Source organism: Vanacampus margaritifer, chromosome 14, assembly GCF_051991255.1.
Source record: "Vanacampus margaritifer isolate UIUO_Vmar chromosome 14, RoL_Vmar_1.0, whole genome shotgun sequence".
Classification (NCBI taxonomy): Eukaryota; Metazoa; Chordata; class Actinopteri; order Syngnathiformes; family Syngnathidae; genus Vanacampus; species Vanacampus margaritifer.
The window spans coordinates 15,556,168-15,581,804 of NC_135445.1; the positions used below are offsets into that span (position 1 = coordinate 15,556,168).

The 25,637-nt window shown below is 37.4% G+C and overlaps 1 protein-coding gene across 4 annotated transcripts in view; it reads left to right on the forward strand.

Annotated features, from left to right (window-relative positions):
• Window positions 1–25,637, forward strand: part of tcf4 (transcription factor 4) — a 186,605-nt gene that overhangs the window by 151,845 nt on the left and 9,123 nt on the right. For all 4 annotated transcript variants that reach the window (XM_077586198.1, XM_077586199.1, XM_077586200.1 and 1 more), the window contains 6 exons: window positions 5,437–5,507; window positions 5,662–5,740; window positions 10,434–10,513; window positions 10,764–10,973; window positions 20,269–20,401; window positions 23,224–23,377. In XM_077586198.1, coding sequence (XP_077442324.1) covers window positions 5,437–5,507; window positions 5,662–5,740; window positions 10,434–10,513; window positions 10,764–10,973; window positions 20,269–20,401; window positions 23,224–23,377 — 727 coding nt within the window. The remainder of the gene's footprint in view (window positions 1–5,436; window positions 5,508–5,661; window positions 5,741–10,433; window positions 10,514–10,763; window positions 10,974–20,268; window positions 20,402–23,223; window positions 23,378–25,637) is intronic.

Genomic DNA, 25,637 nt, shown 5'->3' on the forward strand with positions numbered 1-25,637 from the left:
TATCAGTGGCATACGCAAATTTTGCTGTGCGAACGCAGGCTCCTGATTGGTGGACTGTTTTTACGGAGGCATTAGGAGTTTGAGTCCTGTGTCTTGTCTTGTCTGCATATGCAAATTTGGTTGTACGAACGCGTGTTCCTGATTGGTGGGTTGATTTCACGTTCGTCCCTGGTTGGCCGCTTCCTTGAGAGTCTGAGAGTTTGAATGTTGTGTTTACAAACAGCAACGGAAAAACTTCGGACCATGACGTTAATTTCAAAATAACAAGAAGGCAAACAAGGTACTTGGAATAATAAAAATAATGAATAAACAAAAGTCGAAGACTTGACATGACTAGGTACAAAACAATAAATAAGCACACAAAAAAACAGACGTGACAAGGACAATGAAACGATTAGGACGGAATGAAAGCAGGGAACTAATACTGCATTTGAGGAAACTGGGAAGTTGGACTTTTACAACTTCATACCAGATAGTATGCACAGGAACGCCCCCTTAGAACTCAAATCAGAGTTGCGAAATCGTGAAAAAAAGGACCCCGACCGGTTTAAATCTCACGTCATTCAACAATGGCAAACCCCGTAGAGACAAAGACAGTAAATGGCAAAGCATAATTTACACGATTATAAACCGATTTATCTATTTATTTATTATAACTTTAATTGAGTTTTCGAAAAAAGTAACTTTACGTAACCCAACGTGATTTCGACTGACTGTGTTAACCAGAACAACAAAACAATTGATCGTAATCAGCCATCTTTGTTGTTTACATTCACTTCAAACGGGACTGGGAGATTCCAAGTGTTCCATGTCTGACTTCCGACCTTTCTCGAATGAAGCATGAACTCAAACAAATTGACGAGACAAGGAGAGACACCTGGACAAGACACGCATGACAAAGGGCGCTGATTGGATGACATGAGGGACCGGGTTGAGAAGCACAGGTGGACACAATAAAACGAGGCAAGCAGTGGCACAAAGAAAAACAAATGTGACAATGTGACAAAACACATATCATGACTGAAAATTGTGGCGTTGAAATTTTGAGTTCAAATGGTGAACTGTATTGGCCACAACAGCTATCATAGTGTTATGTGAAAAGAGCCCATTCCAATAACTTTTTGAAATGGCTTCTTTTGTGGCCAGTGCAACAATCATTGGGAGCATAGATTTAGTAAGTAAAAACATAGAAAAATAAATAAATATTCGCATGGATTGTTTTTATCATGACATGGACGCATAAACGCCAATTGAGTTTCACTAGCTCAGGAAACAGCAAATAAGATTTTGTCTCCACCTTGACATCGACACACACATGCACACATTTACATGCACAACATGCCATATGGGCCCATTGCTTTGAGTCCAATAGAACAAATAGGAAAGCAATAAGAAACAGATTTAAAGTTTGTTTTCATGGAAAGACATCTGCAACATTCCAGAAAGTTATTGCGTGTGTGCACGCACGCACGCACACACATGCATAGCTCACTGTGAGTGATTTGGAAGGAAACATGTGGAAGGACGGAGAAATGATGCACACAGAAATTAAGCGGAATAAAATATTAGTAGTCACAAGGCCTAGAAACACACAGTCAGTGTTTAAACCTGGATTTAAATGCACATGGTCACTGTAGTGAACATCATTCCTGTGTTGGGAACGATAACTTGTTGGGGGTTTTTTTGGAGTGTTTTTTCATAGAGTAAGCCACAGAGAGTTAAAATATTTATGATACTTCAAAATCATTCCATTATGTCATGTCAAACGGATTTATGTTATTTTATTATAAAATAAAATATACAGGCAGGAAATAGAGTTCGATTTCCCGTTTCTCTTTGAAGAGATCAGGTAGGCAGACAGAAAAATGCCATTTTCATCTCCTCCTTTGTGGCTATGATCTCTCACTTATGAAAAAAAGATGTCCCCCCCTGCATATGTTCTAGATTTTGCATCAAGTCCAGATCGGAGTTCATGTGTGAGGTTTATGGTGGTAATCTCTTGGATGCTTTAATAGGCCAGTAGTGTGGCATGAGTGAGACAGGCTTAACCCCAAAACATATGCTGCTTCCTTTCGCTCGTTCTTCCTGTCTCACTCTCCTAATATGTCTTCTCTTAGTTTGTAACCACTGAAGGAAATCCAGTCCTGCCAATCTCTTTAATGCATTCGTTTGCCATCAAATGCTCTTTTTCTTTCTTTCTTTTTATGCGATTGTGTGTGAGCCTATGTCTAACTTGTGTGTATGAGCGTAAACTTTCCATCTGGGATCTGCTATCAGGAGATATGAGTTGTGAGCATGTCTGCCTGTGTGTGTGTGTGTGTTTGTGAGTGGAAGTTCATCTGGTACATTGAGGTCACATCCTTCCTCTTTGGCATCAGCACACTGCAAGTGTGTGAAACAGATTTGGTTGTACAGTAAATCCTCGCTATTTGCGAGGGTTAGGGACCGAGACCCTCCACAAACAGCAAAAGTTTGCCAATTATCGATGTTTGGGTCTCGGGTCTGTGCCGTTGCAATATGTATCTCGACTCAAATACTCTATCAATGATCAGATACATTAAATACTTACTTTAAAGATACTCAGAAGGAATATGCACACAGGCAAATGTCAAGTTGATTTGAAATTTCTAGTGTAGGGATTTTACAGGAAAAATGGCAGACAAACAATTTGTACATTCGTCCTATGCTATGACGTACACAAGCAGCAGAGATGTGGTGTGCTGGTTTAACTAGTGGCCATGTTTACCGAACCTTGCCCAAAATAATGGGTGGATCACATTTATAAATAACCACAAACAATGATTCCACGGATGAGACAGTATCGATGTGTGAGGTAACAACTGATGTGTCATGATTTCATCCTAGATTTTCATCAATTCAGAGCTGTTCTATATACCCCACTAAAATATTTTACGATTGCCTTTATTGATTGTTTAGATATGATCCCAAATGTTTTAATAATATTTCAAACTCACTTTTAAAACATTACTTTTGGAGAAAAAAAATGTCTCTTACCCAACTCGTATTTAGCCCATTTTGGGGGGTGCTTCAGCACAATAGCAACAAAAGCACCCCCCAAAATTTTGAAATATACTGTATATATATATATATATATATGTGTGTAGATAGATATATTTTACTGTGTGTTCTTTTTCACAAGCTAGAACCTTATAGCTATAATATATATAAAGCATAGAGTTTAAAAGTCACATTTAAGCAACAAAAATACAGTACACCCCCCCATTAGATTGAAAATGGTTTGATCCACTTCGACCCCTCCTGTCCTGCAGACGAATGGAGCGTGTCCTCCTCCTCAGTCCATTCACGGAGTATGTCTGTCTAGTCGAGTGAAAATGTTCCTTACTTACACCAGGATATGTAAAAAGTTTTTTTTTTTACCTTCTACCACTCAACACCAACACATTATTTTCATTACTCGTCTGCTTTTTTGCTCCTCAATCATGTTGCTACTTCCTAAGTTCCTAACGTGCGTGCATGCGTGCGTGCGTGTGTAAAGAATAAAGTAGCCTCGTGGAGTAAGTCATGGACGTAAGATTGTTTTTCAACAAACAAAAGCTCAATTTTGAAGTATTTGTATTAAAGACAAGATGTAAAAAAAAAAAAGAAGCAAACTAGTGCTTAAGTCAATTTGTTTTGTTAATATGTTTTATGATATGTCTGCACTTCACCCATACACAGACTGTACATGCATTACTAATATTATTTAGTAGATTCAAGCGCATTTCTTGTTTGATGTGTATGTTATGTATGTTTTTTTTTATAACAGTAACAAGCAATATATAGTCAAAAAACAAACATATATTTTATATGTTGTACGTTTCATTTCAAACATTTCAAAAACAAGTCAAAGGTCTATTTTTTGTTCATTCTCACTGTAAACAGTGGGGAGCTTGTTTACTGCAGAAACACGCATACTGTACTGTTAATGCGTATGTTGAGGATCTGTTGTATATCAAAAAAAAGTACCATTCCTCATAAATTACGGTTGGGATATGTTAATATTTTAAGTCCTTCTCCTTTGCATACCTTTTATTACATCCGGTTTACTCACCGACTTCCCGTGCGACTTTTGGAGCGGGAAGTACCCCAAAACTACAACAAGCGATCTAACACAACTCCTAACCCCCCGCTCTTTGTACCACCCAAACACCTCCAAACGTCTTAATAGCACCCCTAAACCTCTGATCCTAGAACCGCCTCTGGCTCTTACACCCTTTCGTACAGTATATGTCGTGTATATATGGGGTCATTTTATACAATTCTATACCTCTTCTGTGTTCCTTGGCTTTTTTGTTCTTTCACATTTTGTGAAACTTCAGCGCAACTTTTTCCTCCTTTGAGCATATCCAGGAGATTTACTGCTCACGGAGCATTATTACCTTCTTCTGGTGCTTCTTTGCCACTTGCCAAATGCCGGATATTTGGCTTTTTTTTGGGGGTTAGAACACAAAAATATGTGGCTGGCAAGAATAGGTGTGTTTTTCAGTGAACAGTTCAAGTCAAGTTTTGGAGAATAAAATAAAAAATGGCAAGAGTTGATTATTCTAATTGTATGTTATGTGTGACACACAGATCAACATATTTATACTCAGTGTATGTGAAAATGATGATATCTACAGTTTATTACACTAAACTGTGTCAAGAACGTTATACGACAGTGTTGTTTTTTTATCAGCTTTAGGACAGAGTGTTTGATTCAAGTTTGGAGAGTGCACTTTTGTTGGATGTGTAGCATAATTGGATTTGATTACTAATTACCAATCTACGGAAGCTTGGGACTGCCGATGTGGAGTAAACACTTTTGACTGGGCATGCTACAGAGTCGTTCAAATGTTTCGATAAAGCCATTTGAACGTCTTGGTAAAGTTGTTCAAAGTAAAGTTATTCGAACATTTTGATCAAGTTGCTCGAATGTTTTAATAAAATCGTTCAAACGTACTGGTAGAATTTAGGCCAGATACTAAAAACATAGCATTTTTTCCCATAACGACACAAGGTATTTACTTTCGCATACAAAATGTTATGTTTTTAGCGTTTAGTCTATATTTTACCCATACATTTGAAACGACTTAGCATTACGGTCAAACGACATTTAAAACTGTTTACACCACACCTTTGTACCAATCCACATTTTTTTCAATCCATTTGTCTTAAGGAAACTCGAAAATGAGGTTTTGACCAAATTCAGTGCATGATTATGTGCAAAATTAGACTCAGTTCTTATGACAACAACGTTTCTGCTTTTGCTGTCCTGTCAATTGCAAATGTATTATTTTCATGTATTGTGAGGAAAGTTGCAAGAATTTGTAGTTTGAATGTAGTAGCATCCCTTTTTGCAAGACAACATCCTTCTCCCTCCCCTGTTCATATGTGTGCGCGTGTGTGCGTGTTTGTGTGTGTGTGAATGTGTCACAGCTAACCGAGCACAGAGTGCAGCAGCCACTAGCTCTCAGACAGGAGACGCCTTAGGAAAAGCACTTGCATCGGTAAGTACAGCACAAAAACACACACGCCTATGACAGACCTGTTTAGTCTCTCAATAACATTATAATATTATTAAAAACATATCACAATTAATTATTCTTTCCAGGTTTTACAAGCCACCTAAGTCCCTTTTCTTGTATATTTTTGTTTCTTCAGATCTACTCCCCAGACCACACAAACAACAGCTACTCGTCCAATCCCTCGACTCCAGTGGGCTCCCCGCCCACCCTCACAGGTAGACACATGAAGTCCGACATCCATCAAATACACACCAACGACATCACAACACAAGCAACCAAAGGAGGGAGAAACAGCATTCACTCTCTCTCTCTCTCTCTCTCTCTCTCTCTCTCTCTCTCTCTATGTGTATATATATATATATATATATATATATATATATATATATATATATATATATATATATATATATATATATATATATATATATATATATATATATATAGATATATATATATATATATATATAGATATATATAGATATAGATACATAGATATATTAGGGGTGTGAATTGCCTAGTACCTGGCGATTAAATTTGTATCACAATTCATAGGTCACGATTCGATTCGATAACGATTAATCCAGATACAAATCTATAAATTGATTATTGTGATTTATTTATTTTTACTCAAATTTAGAAAATACTAATCAGTAAACTTAACATGTACACTGTAAGATTTGTATGAAAATGTATTTATGTTCCTGAAAATTCAGGCTTATAACTGAGCCACTGCATTTAACAAACAGGTTGCAGTCTGTTTCATGTTTGAACAGCACTGAAATCAAATATTAAGGCTTAATGTTCCATTAATACAACATTCTTCCATGCCTAATGTGTGAATCCTAACCCTAAGTAAGACGTTTTGTTGAATTTTTCCATAAAAAAATGATGTTTAAAAATCAATTTGGCCACATATCGAATCGATTCGAGAATTGCGCGCTGTAATATCGCGATATATTGCCGAATAGATTTTTTTAAACACCCCTAATATATATATATATATATATATATATATATATATATATATATATATATATATATATATATATATATATATATATACATATTTTTATTTTTATTTTTTAAATATTATGATAGACTTGTAGTTGTTTAAAAGCCCGAATCATGTTCTATCAGATCCAATCAAGATTGGCATCAAATAAAACGATCACAATGCTTACCTGTTTGTGTCTTTTCTCCCCCTCTCTTCCTCCCGCTCCTTAAAGTGAAAAATGACTCCTAATAATAGTTGTGTTGAATTTGTCTCTAATTGTGGCAGTGACATACATGGTTTTGTATTCCTCCTCCAAGCCTTGTGACAGATAGCTCTAATTACGAGCACCACTTGGACAAATTGTTCACAAACCTACAGGCTCTGTGAGCTTGAGCCCACCCCTCCCCATCTCTATTCCTCCCTCACTCCCCCCTCTTCGGTATTATAGCTGGTTGGGCTCCTGCTTGCATAACCATAATTGGTGTTTATGATCATGTCAAAGTCGCTCTACTTTTTACAAATTAGAATTGAAACCCATTAGCGCAAACTACATGCAAATTGATATCCAAGGCTAATAATGCTGCAAGGATGTTTGACAGTGTTGGACTGAAAACAATTATAGATATTTGTATTTGCACATGAATGTACCCAGGTGATTGTATATTCATTAGCATGTAGAAATTAGCATTTAATCTGAATAAAGGCAAAGGGAGAACAAACAAGAAGGGATACACGGGCTAATGAGATGAATCCAGCGATAAAAAGCCAAGACTGAGAGTTAAGACATACGAGGAAGTGATACATGTGCTGTGAAAGACTTGAGAAAAGTTTTCATTTTGAGGGCTCTTGAGTAAACTTCATTTCTTGATACACCTGTCTGTCACGCAGTGTTACAACAGCAAACATGCTTGGATACCTCTGCTGTTATATGTGGTATCTTATTTTTAGTGTCATACCTACATCACATCAGTTTGTTCTCAATACTGATTTATTGTGTGTCAATGGTTGCAACATTAAATTCAAAACACATTTGCTGGGATTTTCAACCCTTGCCGAAAAATGATACATTTTAGATAGCTTTGAAACTGCCGCAGTAAGTAGTTGAGGTACAAACTACTGACAAGTGCCCCTATTAGTAATATTACAATTTCGGAAAGGCATAGTGCTTCATCTTCTACAATTAGATAACCTAAGAAAGAATAATATCCAGTTTTTGTTTACATTTGTTTGAGGGAGGGGAGGTGGGAGGGAGTAATAATTGGAAAGAATTTTGGGCCTTCACGTTACATTTGTTGAATTGCAGTTTTTGATTTATGTTTTCCAAATAGAGATGATTTAACTATGTGTTTACTAGTTAGATGTGTAATCAACATGGAAAACAGATAGCTACATCTTAAAACAATCAATATGAAGCTGAGAGAAGATGTGAAATCAATCAGAGCCATTGCTCAAATATTGACAAAAGGAAAACAGCAAGTAAAATACTGTAGAAGAAAATAGAGATGACAAAATTAGTGCAGAGGCTACAAACCACTCACTAGCAAAAGGCCTTGCTCAAAGGCACTTTGACAGCAGGCTAGCATATATTAAATAGTTGCTTTTTTTTGTCAAACTGCTGCAGTTTCAAAGACAATTCCTACAGATGATAAATTGAGACTCCTTATGATTGTTTCGTACACTCAAAATCTTTTTTTTTTTTTGACCGTTAAAACCTAAAAATTATTTTTAGGCTGTCTGATACAGTACATATATCCATCCATCAATTTTCTACAGCGCTTGACCTCATTAGGGTCCTGGTACTCCTCTCTTTTAAAAAACTAAAGACTTGAAATTGTCCTTATCAATTCAAATGTTCTTCCACAATTTAATTTGGTTCCCTCCTTCGAATTAATTTGTGCGCTTCTCGAACCAAAGAATAATACTGTCAACCCTTGATGCTGTTGAAGCTTCTCCCCTTAAAACCTCTTGTTAATGTAAATTCAACAAGTGTCTCTCATCTCAATCTACCAGCTAATGAGACCTGTCGATTTGGATATAACCTTTTCAGAGGGAAAATACACAAACTAGATCCCCAAAGCATGTTTTTCTTGCTGAGGGCCCATGCTAATCAGACAGACACTTCGACTGTTTTCAAAGAAACACATCAGATATTATTTGCATGTGATAAGATGAGTTGGTCTGTTTTTGTCCTTATTGTCACTGGGTCTTTTATGTTTCAACATTACAAGTGGAAATAATTAGAGACCTCTTGCGTATAAAGATGTTTTGTCTGTCAACACCAAACCTTTCTTCTTTCTACAAGTCATCCATAATCTACATCAGATTTTCAAAATTAAAAACACTACAATTTAGCACTTCATTGGAAATGTAAATTGCATTACAAATACATTGTATTATTATTATTATTATTATTATTATATTAATAATTATTATTATTAATATTAATAATAATAATTTTCCTGAAAATCTAATCTACAATAAATTCTCACTAGGAACTATGTATGACAAATTTAATCCCTCATCAGTCTGATCGTGTTTTTACTTAAGCTAATGCTAAATGCTATCTTGTTTGACAGTTCAACAAATGTAAATGATCAAGGCACTCACCATTATCCGTTTTTTTTTCTTGGTCCCGGCAGCTATTGGAAGCTAAATTGTAACATTGGAAATATAGCCTACTACCAGAAAAGCTCACCTAATGATTTTTAGACACGGAAACAGGAAGTAGTTCTAGTTCCAGTATGATGAAAACACGCCTGCTAACGATTTAACAGTTAAATTCCTTTTTAATTGGTTTATCATATCAGCACTGTGACAATTGTGTGATTGACATTCACATTGCACAAACAATTGCCTTGTTTAACTTGACCAAAAAAAAAAAATTTAAATAAAATAAAATGTGATGCCAGGATGGGACCTACATAATTGTGGGACAAAACAATGGGGCTGGGACGCAAAGCTCAAAATTGGACTGACCCGTTTAAATGTGATCGTCTGGTCACCCTTGGATGGACATGTTTAAAAAAATAGCGTTAGTTTATTATCAAAGCAAAATTAATGCTCACCAGTCAATTGTTATACATTGTAGTGTCTATAGTTAACATCAACACGACAGTAGGTGTCTAAATGGCCATACCTAAAAAAAAAAAATAATAATAATACAAATAAAAAGTCTAATGGCTAATGAGCTGGACACCGAATGAGAAGAATAAACTATATTCTTGCAACACTGTCAACAATTGTCGTAAAAATGTGCTGCCGTCTGAAAAGAAAATACAGTAATGAGAGTAAGCCAGTGGCGTCTGAGCTTGTGTGTTAAACATCTTCAATGTTCAAATGTTGTAGAGCATATTGATTAGCTACCAATGATTCTCATTGAGAAATATGAACATGTCAATAGTCTTAGTCAGTTGAGCAACTAAAATCACTGAATTCAGATGACATGCTAACTTTGCTAGCTTTTTCTTTGTACTGTTCTTCTTTTTCTTCTTCTTCTTCTTCTTCAATGGTATTTAATTTATTTTATTTTATTGTGGCGAGAAAAGGTCTTACATAAAATTTGATGTTTTTCTCTTCATGTTTTTATAATACAAGCTATTAATTTAACCCCAACTGATCACTGCCAAGTCGTGAAATACATGATGCCCATAGCGCTTTGTTCTATACAAACAAACAAAACATATTATCAACATTTTACTGACAACCACGAACGGTCCTCCTGGCCTTCTTTGTATAATTATCCTTCTGTCTTAGTGTCATGCAGATAATGATTTTTACCTAGTATATACTGTATCTATTACATCTCATCTGCATTATGAAACTGTGAATTTAACTGCAATGATCTCTGTGTGAATCCTTATTTTGATGCTGTGATGGCCTCCCCTCCTGATAATGTCTGGTTCTCCCTCTCCCAGCCGCCAGTTCAGCTGTCTGGTCCAGGAATGGCGGACAGGGAGCATCGTCGCCAAACTATGAGGCTCCACTGCACTCGCTGGTACGCACACCCACACCTCCACAGTGTCTAAAGTATATATGAGGTGTTTCTTAAGAGTTTGACTTCACACTTGACTGTATTTTCGCAGCTTTGCCTTCCAACAGTGAAACTTTTTTCACCCATCACAATTCTGAGAATAGGAAAAGGTCTCAAAGCTAACAATAGCTTAATAACTTGAAAAGTGTTCCTCGGTAAACAAAGCTGTATATGTTTAAGGTTTCTAACCCCATCTTATGTTGTTAACCTGCAGCAAAGTCGCATCGAGGACCGTTTGGAGCGTTTGGACGATGCCATCCATGTGCTGCGAAGCCACGCTGTCGGCCCATCAACAGCCATGACCAGCGGGCACAGTGACATGCACGGCCTAATTGGGGCTGCACACGCACACAACGGCTCTATGGGCTCTCTGGGAAGCGGCTACGGGTCTGGACTGCTGCCAGGCAACAGACACTCACTCATGGTAGGACCCGATGATATTCTTTATTTATTGATCACGTGCAAAAGATGGCGGATAGTTCACTTTTGACTAGAAAACATGGGTACAAGTTTTGTCTTTTATGTCGACTTGAAACAGTAAACAGCTGGGTGACATAAGGAGATGTGGGAGGATTTGGAGGAAAGGAACATTACGAAACGCATAAACACTCTCAGATGCCTGAACATGTTCATTCATGGCAAGTTTATCTATTTTTGTTTGTGCACATTGTGATACCACTTTTTTTTCAGACCAATACCAGTACGAGTATTCAACTATTGAGTAGTCACTGATACCGTTAGCAAGTGCAAACACTGCTAATAATTTCCCACAAAAATCAATGACAGGAAAGACCTACCGTAAAATCCGATATATAATACGCACCCCAAAAATCACCATTAAATGGTTGTTTTTTTCTCTGTACACATTAATAAGACGGTCCCCTGATTTGCTGGCATCCTTTATTATACTGCCCAACATTTATTTATTCATTTACTTAGTTATGTATTTATTTATTCGTAGTGTGTATCAGAAAATTTCATAAATTTTATTTGAATTGGTTATAGCTTTTTCAGTTATATATTGATTTTTTTTTGACAATTGATTGATCATTCAGGGATATCAAAAAGGCTTGTTGTTTATTTTCTAATAAAAGTGAAACAAGCTTGTTATTTACCGCTAATATTGCCTAATTTTCCAGATATTTTTCCTGAGATTTTAGATCAATCTCTCCCCATAGATTTTGGTTGACGTCTGTAGCGATTTTGCCGGCTTAACAGCACATTTGAGTAAGCCTGGTTTATTAAAAAGTGATCAGTAGGAACGGCAACTGTGTCGGGCAGAGTTTGTCTGTTAACTTGAGTAAACAGAGTTTGTCTATTAAAAGTAATCTCTCGAAAATCGCTCTCTTGCTTCATTAAAGGCTAGCTAACAACTAGCTGCAACACTGGAGATGCTAATGCTGGCAACAGCCGCTGTATAGTACAATGTTAGCATAATTAAATAGGTTTTTTGGGAACTTGATTTCAGGAAAACGTTGTGTTGTTGACGGTGGGTGGCAAAAGTTTGCAAGACACCGCAACCACAGTGACTCAAAAAACGAGCCAAGTCAGCGGTCACGCCACGAAACGCTGCCGTGAATAACTTCAACATAAAAGCGACCAAAGCACCAATATTAAAGTATAACTGCATTTGCAAAGTTGGCCTCACCACTGGTAGGCCTACTTAATTTATATATATATATATATATATATATATATATATATATATACTGTATATTGTATCATTTATTTTACATGAGAAAAAATAATGTCTTATTCACTGGATTTTACGGTATATGTCCCAATGTAGCATTTTTCCTTAAAATTGCTTGAAATTAATGACTTTTTTCTATTATTGCAATTTCTACTTCATGATGCCCTCGTGAATTTGATACTTTGAAATAAGGCCAGGTATCGGCTCAATACCAATAGCTCGTATCGGCGCTTGCCCATTCCTACAATTAGACAATTGTAGCCAAACTAAAGTTGAACTGTCATAGCAGACATCACTGTGATGAAATGAAATGTCCAAGTCTCAAACATAAAACTAATTTTCAATATCACAGTACTCCTCCTTTTTGTGCTTATTATCTACAACTTCCTGTCCATCTGACTTAACACAAACACTCCACTGTTGATTTGGCTTGTACTGATGTACAACTCAACAAATTTCCACAGAAGCTGGTGATGGTGAGCAGAAGAAATGCAGGCCCAAATGATAGAGGAATTTGTCTTGTACTGATGCTATATTGTAATACACGCTCAACTTGCGGCGACGTTAGCAACACTTTGCACTGGAGTAGTTCGGCAGCTTTGTCCCACTCCCACTGGTCTAGGCGGTAGTATTTACTTGCAAGTGTTTTCTCTTAATGGAGAACACCTGCTGTAGAGGCGTGTGCATGCGTGCGTGCTTGTGTGTGCGTGTCACCTGGGTCTCAGTACTGCATCTTTGTCTCAGACAAACACATTTTCTTATCACCTCTGCCTTTATTCCAACTAGTAAGCATATTGCTTCTGTTGTGCACATAATGTTAAAGAGATGTATTCAGCTTTAAAATGATGAGGATGCACAAATCTCCGGCTTGAGACTCACCCAAACACCTGGTTTCCTCATCACAGATGTCTGCGCATGATAATCTGCTCACAGTGGGTGTGGTTTTGCCCAACACGTCATTGCGTGTTATGTCAGCGCTCGGTGAGTCGCATTGTGGGAGTCGGGACAGGATGCGGCCGTGATTACCTTTTACTGCTTTTCCCTGCTTCATTCAAACATAATCGCAGGAACTGAATCACATGATGTAGTGCTACTTAATGGAGAAGAAAAAAACAAACAAGTTATTTTCAAAAAGTAATATCTGATATCTTCAGGTTGAAGTTTTTTTCCCCAAATGTGGATACAAATCTTTGGGATGTTTTTCAATGTGGCTGCAGTGTAAACGGACAGGTTGGATGCACCCGCTCAATACGAACCTGATGTCACCACATAACACAATACAACAGTAATTATAGTCATGTATTCTTAATCCTCTCCCAAGAACAACAATTAGTGCTGAACTGATGAGCTGAGGAGTTGAGACATCTCAATGTCCATTATATCCATTTGTGTCTTATACTGCCCCCAGGTGGCCAACAAATCGATTTAATGTGAGAAAAACTGTTTATTTTTTATTTCATTTAACTCAAACTCCATATTTCTATAGTATAGAACTATATGCTAAATGAATGCTTTTTTCCCCTCATTAAAATATTTTTATTGGTATTCTGGGGGAAGGCTGGAATGGAATAATTGCATTTCCATTTGTTTCATTGGGAAAAGATTATTTGAGAGACAAGATTTTTTGGATTTTGAGCATTGTCACGGAATGAATTAAACTCATATCTCAAGGCACCATTTTATTTAATTTTCTTTTTCCCTTACTCACATGCACCCACGCACACACACACACGCACACACACACACACACACACACACACGCACACACACACACACACACACACACACACACACAGCTGTATGTAGTTTGGCTTTGTTTGGGAGAGACGCCTGCAGACTGAGGTCATAACTCTGGGAAAACAGGTGGCAGACGGATGTGGGTGAGAGAGAAGGAGAAATGGAGAGAGAGAGAGAGAAATACTTAGCCATGAACTCAACTTGCAACGCTACATACACAATAGACTGCATTAGACATACATATACAGTACACTACTCATAGATTTTGGTTTGTTGTCATCCATTTTAAAATGCTGTAACTTTTTCAAACCAACAATATAAAAGCACTAAACACAAAATGCTATATTAATTAATAAAATATTATTTCTATGAACAAATACAGTGTAATGTGAACAATATTATGACCACCGTTCTTCCTTCACTGCTTTAAATGTATTCTTAAAGGTACTAAAGAATGCATTGGACTCTTGACACGTTGTTAAACTGCATGATTGCTTCCACATGTGCTCTTATCTCATTGCCTTTCTGATTGAAAGCACATGTGAGATGTTCATAATTAGCATAGCTTAAAACCTAGCCAACACCCATAAATGTACAGGTTGGCTGCTCGGTCTCATTGACAAAAGTCTGAAGTTAGAATAACTAACTTATTGTGTACCCATCTCTTTTGCTAGACATTCTTTTTTCAAGCACGGCCCAAAAAAACAAAACAGAATAAGCTAAAAAGTATTAGTACTTTGCTCAAAGTCTTGCGAGACAAGTCTTGTGCAAGGTTAGAGGCATAATTTGAATTTCACTCTTTTTTGGCCTTTAAATCAGGGATGTTGTTACACTGGGGTCAGAAATCTGAGTGTCTTCAGCGTTTTATTTGATATTCTAAAATATATTAATAAATTATTTTCTCAGCCCGTTTTTTGAATCTGTACAAATGGCAATAAATTATATTCTATTGTAATTCTATTCTCTTCAACACCCCTAAAAATGGGCTATATGCGCCTATGGTTCAGTATTTGTGCTTGCAAATTAAATGCAAATTAAAATATGTCTTCATCCAGAGTACAACTGTGCTTTTTCTTAGACCTTATTTCTACCATTGACATCCATTTGATAGTTGAATACTGAATTTATAGAAATACTTTGCTACAACATTGCATGTAAATGTACACATCTCTGTGGTATGGTAATATTGCCCCTTTGTATTTGTATGTAATGAATATTTATAAACATAAGAAAGTGTTAGTCACTTGACTTTTTGATCTTACAGTCCGTGAGATCATTACATTAAAGAGCTTAAACAACCTCTATAATTTTGTAATACAATATGTGCAAAAAAAAAAGTGAAAAATGAGAAAGGCTTGTAAGAAAAGTAAACAATATGTGATAATATTATACACTGTATAAAACGTATGCATGTGTTTGCATGCGGATATAGCGTTAGCAGGTGCTTTCCTTCAATTTATATTGTTCTACAGTTTACATATATTTGTAATAATAATAAATAATACTATGAATTTATCTGTTAGGAATGTGGTATTTCATATAATATTCACTAACGGCTTTTATTTCTGCAATGTGTGACTGCTAAAGTATGTTTTTGTTTGTTTGTTTTAAATCTTCCTGGTAAAGTTTTCCAATATATTAACCAAAAATATTGGGGATGGGCATTTGACTAAATACCTGTGATCGACAAAAACATTGAAGTGATTTTGAACTAATAAAGAAAAATATATTTGTTTAAATATATATGTTTTAATATGGTAGATAACAGTTAACTGACCGTTTTAGACGGTAAACTTGTTGATCTTGAATCAACAGCACCTCAGCTGCTTTCAGCACTTCATTTTGCCTCAGTTCTAATGTTGAGATGTGATTATTCAACAACCAATTCCACGCAGTCGACCAAAATCTGAATGAGCATTTGATTGATTACTATGCTCATGCCGAATAAACATAAAAGCTATTAAACTATAAATTTTGTTTCAATGTAAATGTAATGATAAATGAGAAGTTAATGTAAAATGCTAATACATAAACTCATCAGACTTTAGATCACGGATGACACATGCAACCCGCAACCACACTCTGAGCGGCCTCTTGATTAATTAAAGGAAATAATATATATATATATATATATATATATATATATATATATTTTAACAAAACCAATAATTCCTTAAATGGCACTGATAAAAAAAAATCTACTATTTTGGTTGCTAACAAAAGTTTGACTGATATCTGCATTCTGCAGAATTATCATTTGTCTAATCAGACATCTTCCTTGAACCTGATGAATGATGAGGTTCGAGGGTGTGGCTCCAATTCACGGCAACAGTGCACGCCACTCAAGCAGCAGATCAGTTTGTGTAATTTATTTATATTCTTCACTGCCGTCTGTCTCCTCGTCTTCCCTTCCTCATTGAACTAAATTAAGGAAGAGAGAAGGAAGGCTTGTTAAAATATAAAAGCCCTCCATTAAAAATGTACGCCACCCTCTCTTTCTCCTCGCTGCTGCCATTTTACATTTGGGAATCCAGGCAATGATGAAAGACAGAGATTGAGGGAAGAAGAGTCAGAGAGAAGGATGAGTGGCAAATCATACATAAGGGAGCGCACAGATGTATGGACGGACAGATGGAGGACAATATACGGCAACGACGAATGATGCTCATCATGTCAAGTGACGCATGGGCCGACATTTTGTGACACAAAACATTTTGTGCATGCAGCGAGAGGGGACGTAGGCATGTGGTTGGCAAGACGTTGTTGTTAGCCTGCGGGATTAACAAAGAGACAGGATTTGTTTTCAGCACAACTTTATTCACACTTGGGTTACAATGCTACCAATGTACCAACAAAAACCTCAAACACTGTCTGCCTTAATGTCAAAAACCTAGTTGGCCAAATATATTCATGATGTTGCATACTGTTGCAACTGCTCTGCTTGCTGTCCGCGTGGTGAAAATAGCGAGAATATTCGTGTTAATGTTGTAATTATTTAAAAATGTCCCCCAAAATGATCTGATTTTCTCCTTCACCACTCCATTCTTTACGCTCAGTGGCTGGTTTGCCCAATGAGCCAAGTCTGCCCTTGGGATAACATCTGCAGCAACCCCTTTAGGCTTCAACTGCTGGCCACTAAATTAGTCACAGCAAATGAATTGGTTTGGGGGGAATTTTAGTAAGGTAGCCTATCCTCTGCAATAATTCTTCAAGGGTCTGGCTCAATTATTATTATTATTATTATTATTATTATTATTATTATTATTATTATTATTATTATTATTATTGGAGCATATAAACACTAACCCAAAGATGACAATAAACCACACTATTGCATAACCACACCAAAATTTGCAGTCTTAGTGAAAGCTAGCAACCAAAGCTAGCAAACTTTCATTCAAAAGGATGGAGGAAGGATGAGATGTCAAACGTGAAACCTTGCTCTGATTATGTGCGCTGCAGAGCCTTGCATTCAGCTTTCATGTCAACTTTTACAAAGTTTAATTGAGGGTTTTGAGACGTGGCCTGAGTCCACTTTTACACAATATCATCCTGACGTCCCGGTGTTATTTTTTTTCTTAGGCCAGTCAGCAAGACAATGGACTATATGCCACGGAGGAGGCGGGACTTCCGACTTCCGGGTTTTCACCCATCAACTTTGTTTCCGTTTCCGGTTTGCGACATGTGGGCCGCGTCCCAGTACTTGCGCTTCCGCCTTTGTGCCTTTGTCCGCCTCGGTTGCGCGTTCCCGTCGACGGGTGCGAGGCTGTAAGTGTGTAGTGTTTGTCTCAGTGTCTGAAGCATTTCAGATAGCCGAGACGCCCTCCCGCCGATGAGCGCGCGGTTGGGGAGCGCAGGGGTGGGGGTACGAATGTTGGAATGCGGCCAGCAGCGTCCGGAAACGGCAATGATGTGTAAAACCCGGAAGTCGGAAGTCCGTGGCATCGACCCCATTGTTTGGGCCATGTGTGTGTATGTCAAACACACCGTTGCATGTTCCAATGCAGGGCAAACAGCACAGCCAGTTTCTAATAGCTGCCAGGACTGAGCAAAAAAGATTGGATCATTTGGAGTACACTCGCTTGTTTAGCGCTGATGAACTCAACCAAAATAGCATTTTGCATTAACTAAAGAAAAAACATAGTATAACCAGATTGACTAGCAATTAAATTGGTTAAAAATACACAGTAAATTCTGCAGCGTAAATTTGAGGAAAGAAGTCATGACCTTCAGCTTGGGAAACTGCCACACTACCACCTAATTTATGCCCCTCCTACTGTTTGCTTATATCATAGATGAGACCAAAAACATGTTTATGGTTTCTTGGAGTTAGGAAGTTTCCAGCTCACATGAGCAATATAATAACACACAGCAGGAGCTGCGTGGCTCAGGGAGTAGATTGGTTGTCTCCTAAGCTGAAGGTCGTGAGTTCGTTCATCAACCCTTGAGTGACTTTTATTTTTCCAATTCATTATTTTACTCTCTTCCAAGTGTAAATATTACTCTAAAACTGAGTCTATTTGGTCCCACTCTAAATAGAGTAAAATCTACTGTGTAGTATTGATGAGAATTTATTGTATGCGGTGTTTGAATTTCAGTGAAATTATGATCTATGTTATTTTTTTCTTTTTTTTTTAAATATGAAAAAAATTAACTATGTTAACTTTCAATAATTCCAGCAAACAGCAAGTGTAAATTGATGATTAATTGGAAACAAGTCACAAATCAGACAACACATTCGACAGAAGACAACTCATCATCTTAACAATATTTATCCTGCTCATATAAAAAATACATATACATACTGTGTATTTTTTAAAATACTTTAATTCTGTGATGTCTTCTTATTGAAGAATGTAGTGAGGAGTGGCACAATGCCCGAGCAACGCCTCGATCAGCGACAACTGACACTGACAAGCTGCCGTCTGCATACATTACAGTCCTGTACACCACGCTTCATGACTGTTAATTCTATTGTTGATCTGAAAGTACAACAAAGATATTTAAAAGCATAGGATGTAAGACCATTCTTAAAGATGCCGTCAAGGAAGCTGGCATCATACGTACACACATGCGCGTGCGCACACAAACTCAGATCTCTTGCCAAAACAGTGAGTCCCCGCTGGAAGCTGCTTGCTGCCCTGGGAATTAGAAATCTCACAATCAAACATATGGGCATTAAGATAATTGTCAGTTGTTGTGTTGCCGTGTGCGTGCGTGTCCGACAGATGGATAGGATTCATCCAAGCACGCACACGCACACACACACACGCACACATGCACCCCACTCACTGTATGCCCCTGCAAACACAAAAAGAGACCACACACAAGTCCAAAACATACATGTCATGACGGGCAGATTCGATGGGACAGTAACATGCCTTTTAAGTTTGAGCTCTTAGAAAGGTAGATGATGCCCTCAATAGGCCAAAGACGGAACTGCAACTCTTGGGAATTAAAGAACCGAAGCAGATTTTTAAACTCTTACCAAGATGTGCAAATTCCTAAACACACAGCAAACTTACAATTTACTCGTCCTATTTATTCACCAGTAAGTTAAGTAAACTAGTGAGGCTGAGGTTAAGTATTATGTTATCTATACATATAATAAAATGTGTTGCCATGAGTACGATACGATACGATATACTTTTATTTTCAACGTGGGGAACTTTTTCCTGGACTCCGTCCAGCTGCACTTTACAGTAAAGAAAAGAAACAACAGAAGAGATAAATTAAAATTAAATAAGAAGTGCAGCAATAAGTAGAAGACTTCCCAGAAGTCACAGAAGTATACATGTGTAGAGAAGTACATACACGAGGACTGCACACACCTATATACACACACTCCTATATATATATATATATATATATATATATATATATATATATATATGCACATGAGTATGTACAGCACGGCTGCATATATTCCAATATTCCACGCACACAACATTGCACCATATATCTTATTGCACTGGGTTAATGTCGGTTGTTAAGCAGTTTGATGGATGTCGGCAGGAATGAGTTCTTGTAGCGGTTCAGCCTGGTTCTGGGGGCCCTGAATCTCCTGCCGGAAGGCAGTAGCTGGAACTCATGATGCAGAATGTGAGTCGGGTCAGTAACAATTAGTAGCAACAACAAAAACAACAAAGAGTAAAATGCACTCACCAAGCTATACAATACAATCTATTTGTGAGACTTACAAAACCAATACAAATCACAATTTTAAAAAATCTCATTTCTCATCTGGCCAGGCAGAAGCGTCATATTTTCCCTTCTTTTTGTCTCCCAGGTGAGCTCCCACAGAGAAGACGGCAGTATGGGCGCTTTGCGTGGCGGACACTCCATGGCGGCGGGTCAGGTGCCTCAGCTGCCTGCTCAGTCCGCCACCTCGCCAGACCTCAGCCAACCCGACCCTTACCGTGGTAAGTACCATCTTCCTGTAAGGGAATACTAATTAACTAATGTTTGTGTTGCTGTACCAAATTTTTTATTTTTTTTAAAAGGATATTTTAACAGCACACTACAAAATTAACAATAGCCCATAAAATAATTGTGAAAAGTCCAATGAATGCCCATGACAATGAAAAATTTAATTAAATTGTGTAAGTCAATTAAAAAATACTTATACTTCAAATTGGAAAAATACTGTATTAATGTATACATTATGCATTTTTGTGGTTGCAGGGTGGAGGTGAATAATTCATTCATAAATCATGAAAAAACATAAAAACTGACTTTGCGATTAGGTCATTTCAGGCAAAAGTAGACACACACGTGAAGTCAGAGCTCAGCTGGCAAAGCTCACATTTACTGAGTACTAAAACACTAAATAAATATACGCTATGAATATGGAGGAGGAAAGTGTATATGAGCGCAATGTGAAACAAATTAGCCCTGAGCTCTTTTTAAAGGCTGCAAATGAGTTTGCTGGCAGCAAAGTTCAGCAAGCAGCAACCACAGCCAAGTGTGTAATGAGGTGAGAGAGAGTGAAACACACACTCAAGCAGAAAAAAAAGAGACTTTGCGCCTCATTTTAACACACACACACACACACGGTGTAATGGAGGTGTTCAAGGCTGTGGAAAAAAAGGGACTATTACATCTTCCGGCAGGCATCAATTCAAAATCACTGATAATAATGAGTCTATAATATTTGATTTATTTTAAATGAGATGATACATTGTGATTGGCTGGTGACCAGTCCAGGATGTGCCCCGCCTCTCACCCAAAGTCAGCTGGGATAGGTTGTCCTAAAGAGGACAAAATTAATGGATGGATAATCTAATTAACTATTTACACTCTCAAAATGATCTGTTCGGATGGTTAATTTATATTATTTCCATATGTAAATAGTTGATTTACTCAAATGTAGTATTTAATGCAAAATGTATATAAATGAATAAGACTTTTGTTGTTGATTGATACTTCAGCTCGGATATATTTTCTATTCAAAGAGCGCTTTTGTTTAGGGTTTTGCAGGACAAGTGGTCCATTAAAAACAAAAAGCAGTAACAATTTCAATTTCTTTTAAGTTTTTATCAAAATAGTATTATTATTTTTTTGTTAACAATCATTAAAGCTCGGACTATAGATGTCAATCATCAAAAAGTGTCTACACATAATTCTTCACAATAATATAAAACCAGTGAAAATGAGAAAGTTGTGACAAGAACAGAAGAAAAAAAACATTCATTAAATGTAACACACATCCCCAAATTGACAAATGTGTTGAGTCTCCTCCCATGTCTGGGTTCATTCAAACATTCAGACAGCACAAAGTCACTTTCACATTCAACTCATTGAAATGCATCTATTTGTCCACAAACTAACAGTAATTGTACTGACGGACACATGCGAGCCAAACACAGGCTGTCACTCAAAAGTGAACACAAAATGCCTCCAGTCAGGCAGACGGCGATTCAAAATGGCCGACAGTTGGTGGTGTATGTGTGGGAACAGAGGAGAGTGTTCTGTGTTGACAGAGAATTTGGCAGCCGCCCAGTTACCGATCCATACAGACGTCAAATAAAGACTTAACTGTTCTACTGAGAGAGACTGACAGGAGGCAAGAGCAGCATTTACATTTGCACCACAGCTTGCATGCAATCAAATTGCACTGTGGCTTTCATAATGCTCTCCTTTTGTTCAACATTTTCCACTTCATCCTGACATAAAACTTTAGATAGTTGCTATAATGGTCGTTTTCATTTGAGTTCTAGTGTCTTTAAAAATCTCAACTTTCTTTGACTGTTTCAGATCATACAGATCTATCGGAAATCATAGTGTGTGGTAGAGCTGTCAAAACTAATCGATTAATCAACAAGTAATCGATTATCAAATTAATCGACAACTATTTTAATAATTGAGTAATCGTTTGGAGGCATTTTGTAATTTAAAATTGTCCAAATCCTCTGATTTCATTACATCAACATTAACTATCCACTAGGGGTGTTTAACAAAATCGATTCGGCAATATGTCGCAATATTACAGTGCGCAATTCTTGAATCGATTGGAATACATTTTCCATTCCATTTATGTGCATTTGATAGGCTATGCTTTAAAACGTCGCCATATCATGCAACGCAAATTCATCATTTGAATCCTGGAAAAAACAGTGGCCAATACTTCCCACTTGTGAAATGTTAGTTAATCAGTTAATTTACAGTTGTTCAATACCACTTTTTTTCCGACCGAAACTCAACTCTTTAGTAGTCTCCAATACTGATACCAGATACCACTAGTAAATAAAATTTGCCACCCAAAAATGACAAATGATTTTAAAGAAAGACCTTAATATATAATTTGTCCTTAACGTTGCATGATAGTTCCTGATCATAAAACGGCTGCAGGAGGGCGAACTATAATGGTATCGGTCACCACCGCGAGTACCAATACCGTCAAATAAGACTGTATTGGCACCGATACCTGGTATCGGTAGTCGCCCATTATCTCAGGATGGTACCACCTTTGCCTCAATTGGAGCCAGGAAAAACCCTGATCTATGAAAATGACTTTGTAACATAAACAAGTAAATGATTGACATGATAACAAAATTTTTAGTTAAGAATTATTACAAACTGTATTTACCTGCATTTTATTTATTTATATATCTATGTATTTATTTTTGGCAGTAAACACTGTGAGTGTGGGAAGTTCGAGTATGTTTACATGTTGATGTTGTCCATTTTCTATGTTCCTTTCATTGGACGACCTCTTTGTTTTTTTTTTTGTTTTTTTGTGCAGCTCTATCCGGAGGCCTTCAGGGCCAGAGCACCTCCTCCATCAGCTCAGAGATCAAGTCCGAGGATGAGGGCGATGAGAACCTCTTGCAGGACTCCAAGCCTTTGGACCCCAAGAACGAAGACCTTGACAGCAAGGATCTCAAAGGAATTGATAGGTCAGGATCTAGGTAACCCGCCAACCTCTTAGACGTTCGCTTCTATCAAAACTCTCATTAGGCTGGTTTCCCAAATCGCATTTATGAAGCAAATGTCTTTTTTTGTAACGTATTTGTAATGTATTTCCTGAAAACGTGATATGGTTTTCAGAGAAGACTTGAACAAGGAAGGGCTTAAATTAGTGAGTGGTTTTGGAACCCAGCCTTCAGACTTTGATGAAGTGACCAAGTGTGACGAGAAGCAGCTAAATAAATGCGCTAATACTGAGGCATTTTGCTCGAAAACCACCAGGCAGCTCTGTTTTTGGAAACATGGCCGCTGCTAATTGATTTGAGTTAAGCCAGTGCTTTTGGCAGCCACGCAACAGCAGCACTGTTGAGACAAAACAGAGCTTTCTGGTGGACAAGAAGCTCTTGTTTGATCCCGTCGGTCTCTCCATGGTCTTGAGCCTGGTTTTAACTGTTTCTCACACAGCAGAGTAGAACCCACCATCAATTTTCTCAAAGAAGTGCTACGTTGCATTCAGGGTATTGAAAATCAGCACCCAACGATGTTTGATCGCAATCCAAAGTGCACCACTGAATACTTTTATAATGAATCCATTCCAAGTACAATACAGTGTTTCTTTGCTACTTTGAAGTTCACATATTGCGGATTCACTCAATAGTAGATTTTTATTTTGGTCCATAATTCACAGATTGCAAGATTTACCTGTTTTTTTTGATAGGTTTTAATTTTTAACAGCGATTACCCCATTAAATTATTTATTTATGCTGCTAGTTTTGTAATATTTGACTACCGTAAATAAAAACGGGTTTTTCCTTCATTCAACTAGAGCTGTCAAAATTAATCCATTAATCAACAAGTAATCGATTATCAAATTAATCAACAACTACTTTAATATTCGAGTAATCGTTTGGAGACGTTTTTTTATTTAAAATTGTCCAAATCCTCCGATTTTAGCATATGAACAGAAATTGTTCACTGATTTCTGTAGTCCTTCATGAAAGAAGACTCATTATCTTCTGTCTTTAATCAAAATAAGACATTTGCAAATTCTGTTTTTACTTTAGAAAACAATGCCCGAACTGGTAACATCAATCCCCCTTTTTTTTTTTTTAATCACTATACGAATGCTCATTAGGGGGGCAGACAGTATTGGTTATTGAATAAAAATAAAAATAAAACTTTTAATTTTAACTACCGTATTTTCACGACCATAAGTATTATAAGACGCAGTCACAGTTATGGGTGCTATCTCTGTGTTTAACACACACATAAGGTGTACCGCAGGGCGCAGGCACAGTTAAACATACGCTAGCTCAAAACATATTGTAGCATGCTATTATGCTGAAGCATATGCTAGTGCTAGCGCATGTTTTAAAAAAAGGCAGTGAGCGGAACAAAACTGAGTTTGGTTGAAGTAACAATGAAAACAGTGAGTTCAGTTGTACTTGAAGTATATAACAATGTACTCACATTGTTTTTGATCGATCCTAATCCACAAATCCCTCATAGTCCTCATGATCTTCTGTATCCGAAACAAACAATTGGGCAAGATCTCCATCAAACATGCCAGGCTCCGTCTCACTGTCAGAGTCAGTCTCGTCCTGTCTTCGGAAATGATACCAGCTTTTGCGTTTCACCCAAGCATTTCGGATCCTTTGACAAATTGTGGCGTAACTTGCACGGTGCTGCCTCACAGTCTTGGTAAAGCTGGGAAGACGGGCTGGAGAACTCACCACCAAGTTGACTCTTCCGTGCTCTCATGCCTGTCCTCAGTCAGATCCGCCTTTCTTGTATATAAGCAATGTGTTGCGGGAAGTCCTCCCACACAGTCAGTCAGATTTTGGACCACGCACAAGGCGCACCTCACTATTAGGCGCACCGTCGATTTTTGAGAAAATGTAAGACTTTGAAGTGTGCCTTAGTTGTGAAAATACGGTACCTCTACTTCACGGAAATTTACCACCAATTATTTGAATAGCACTAGATAACAAATGTAGTATTTTAATTTATCAATAATATCAGATAATAGATGGATGGATCACAATCAATATCACCATATCAGTTTCCTACCCTGGATGCAGCTCAGCAGCCTTCACTCCTCCAGTAATAAAGCTTTTAATGTGATTTTTTTGTCACCTGGAGGTAAAATGAAATCAGAACCATTTGGATCCCCAACCCAGAGACTTGTACATGATGATGGCGGTCATGATACTGATGATTTCACAACCTCTATTTTCTCTTCACTGTTGA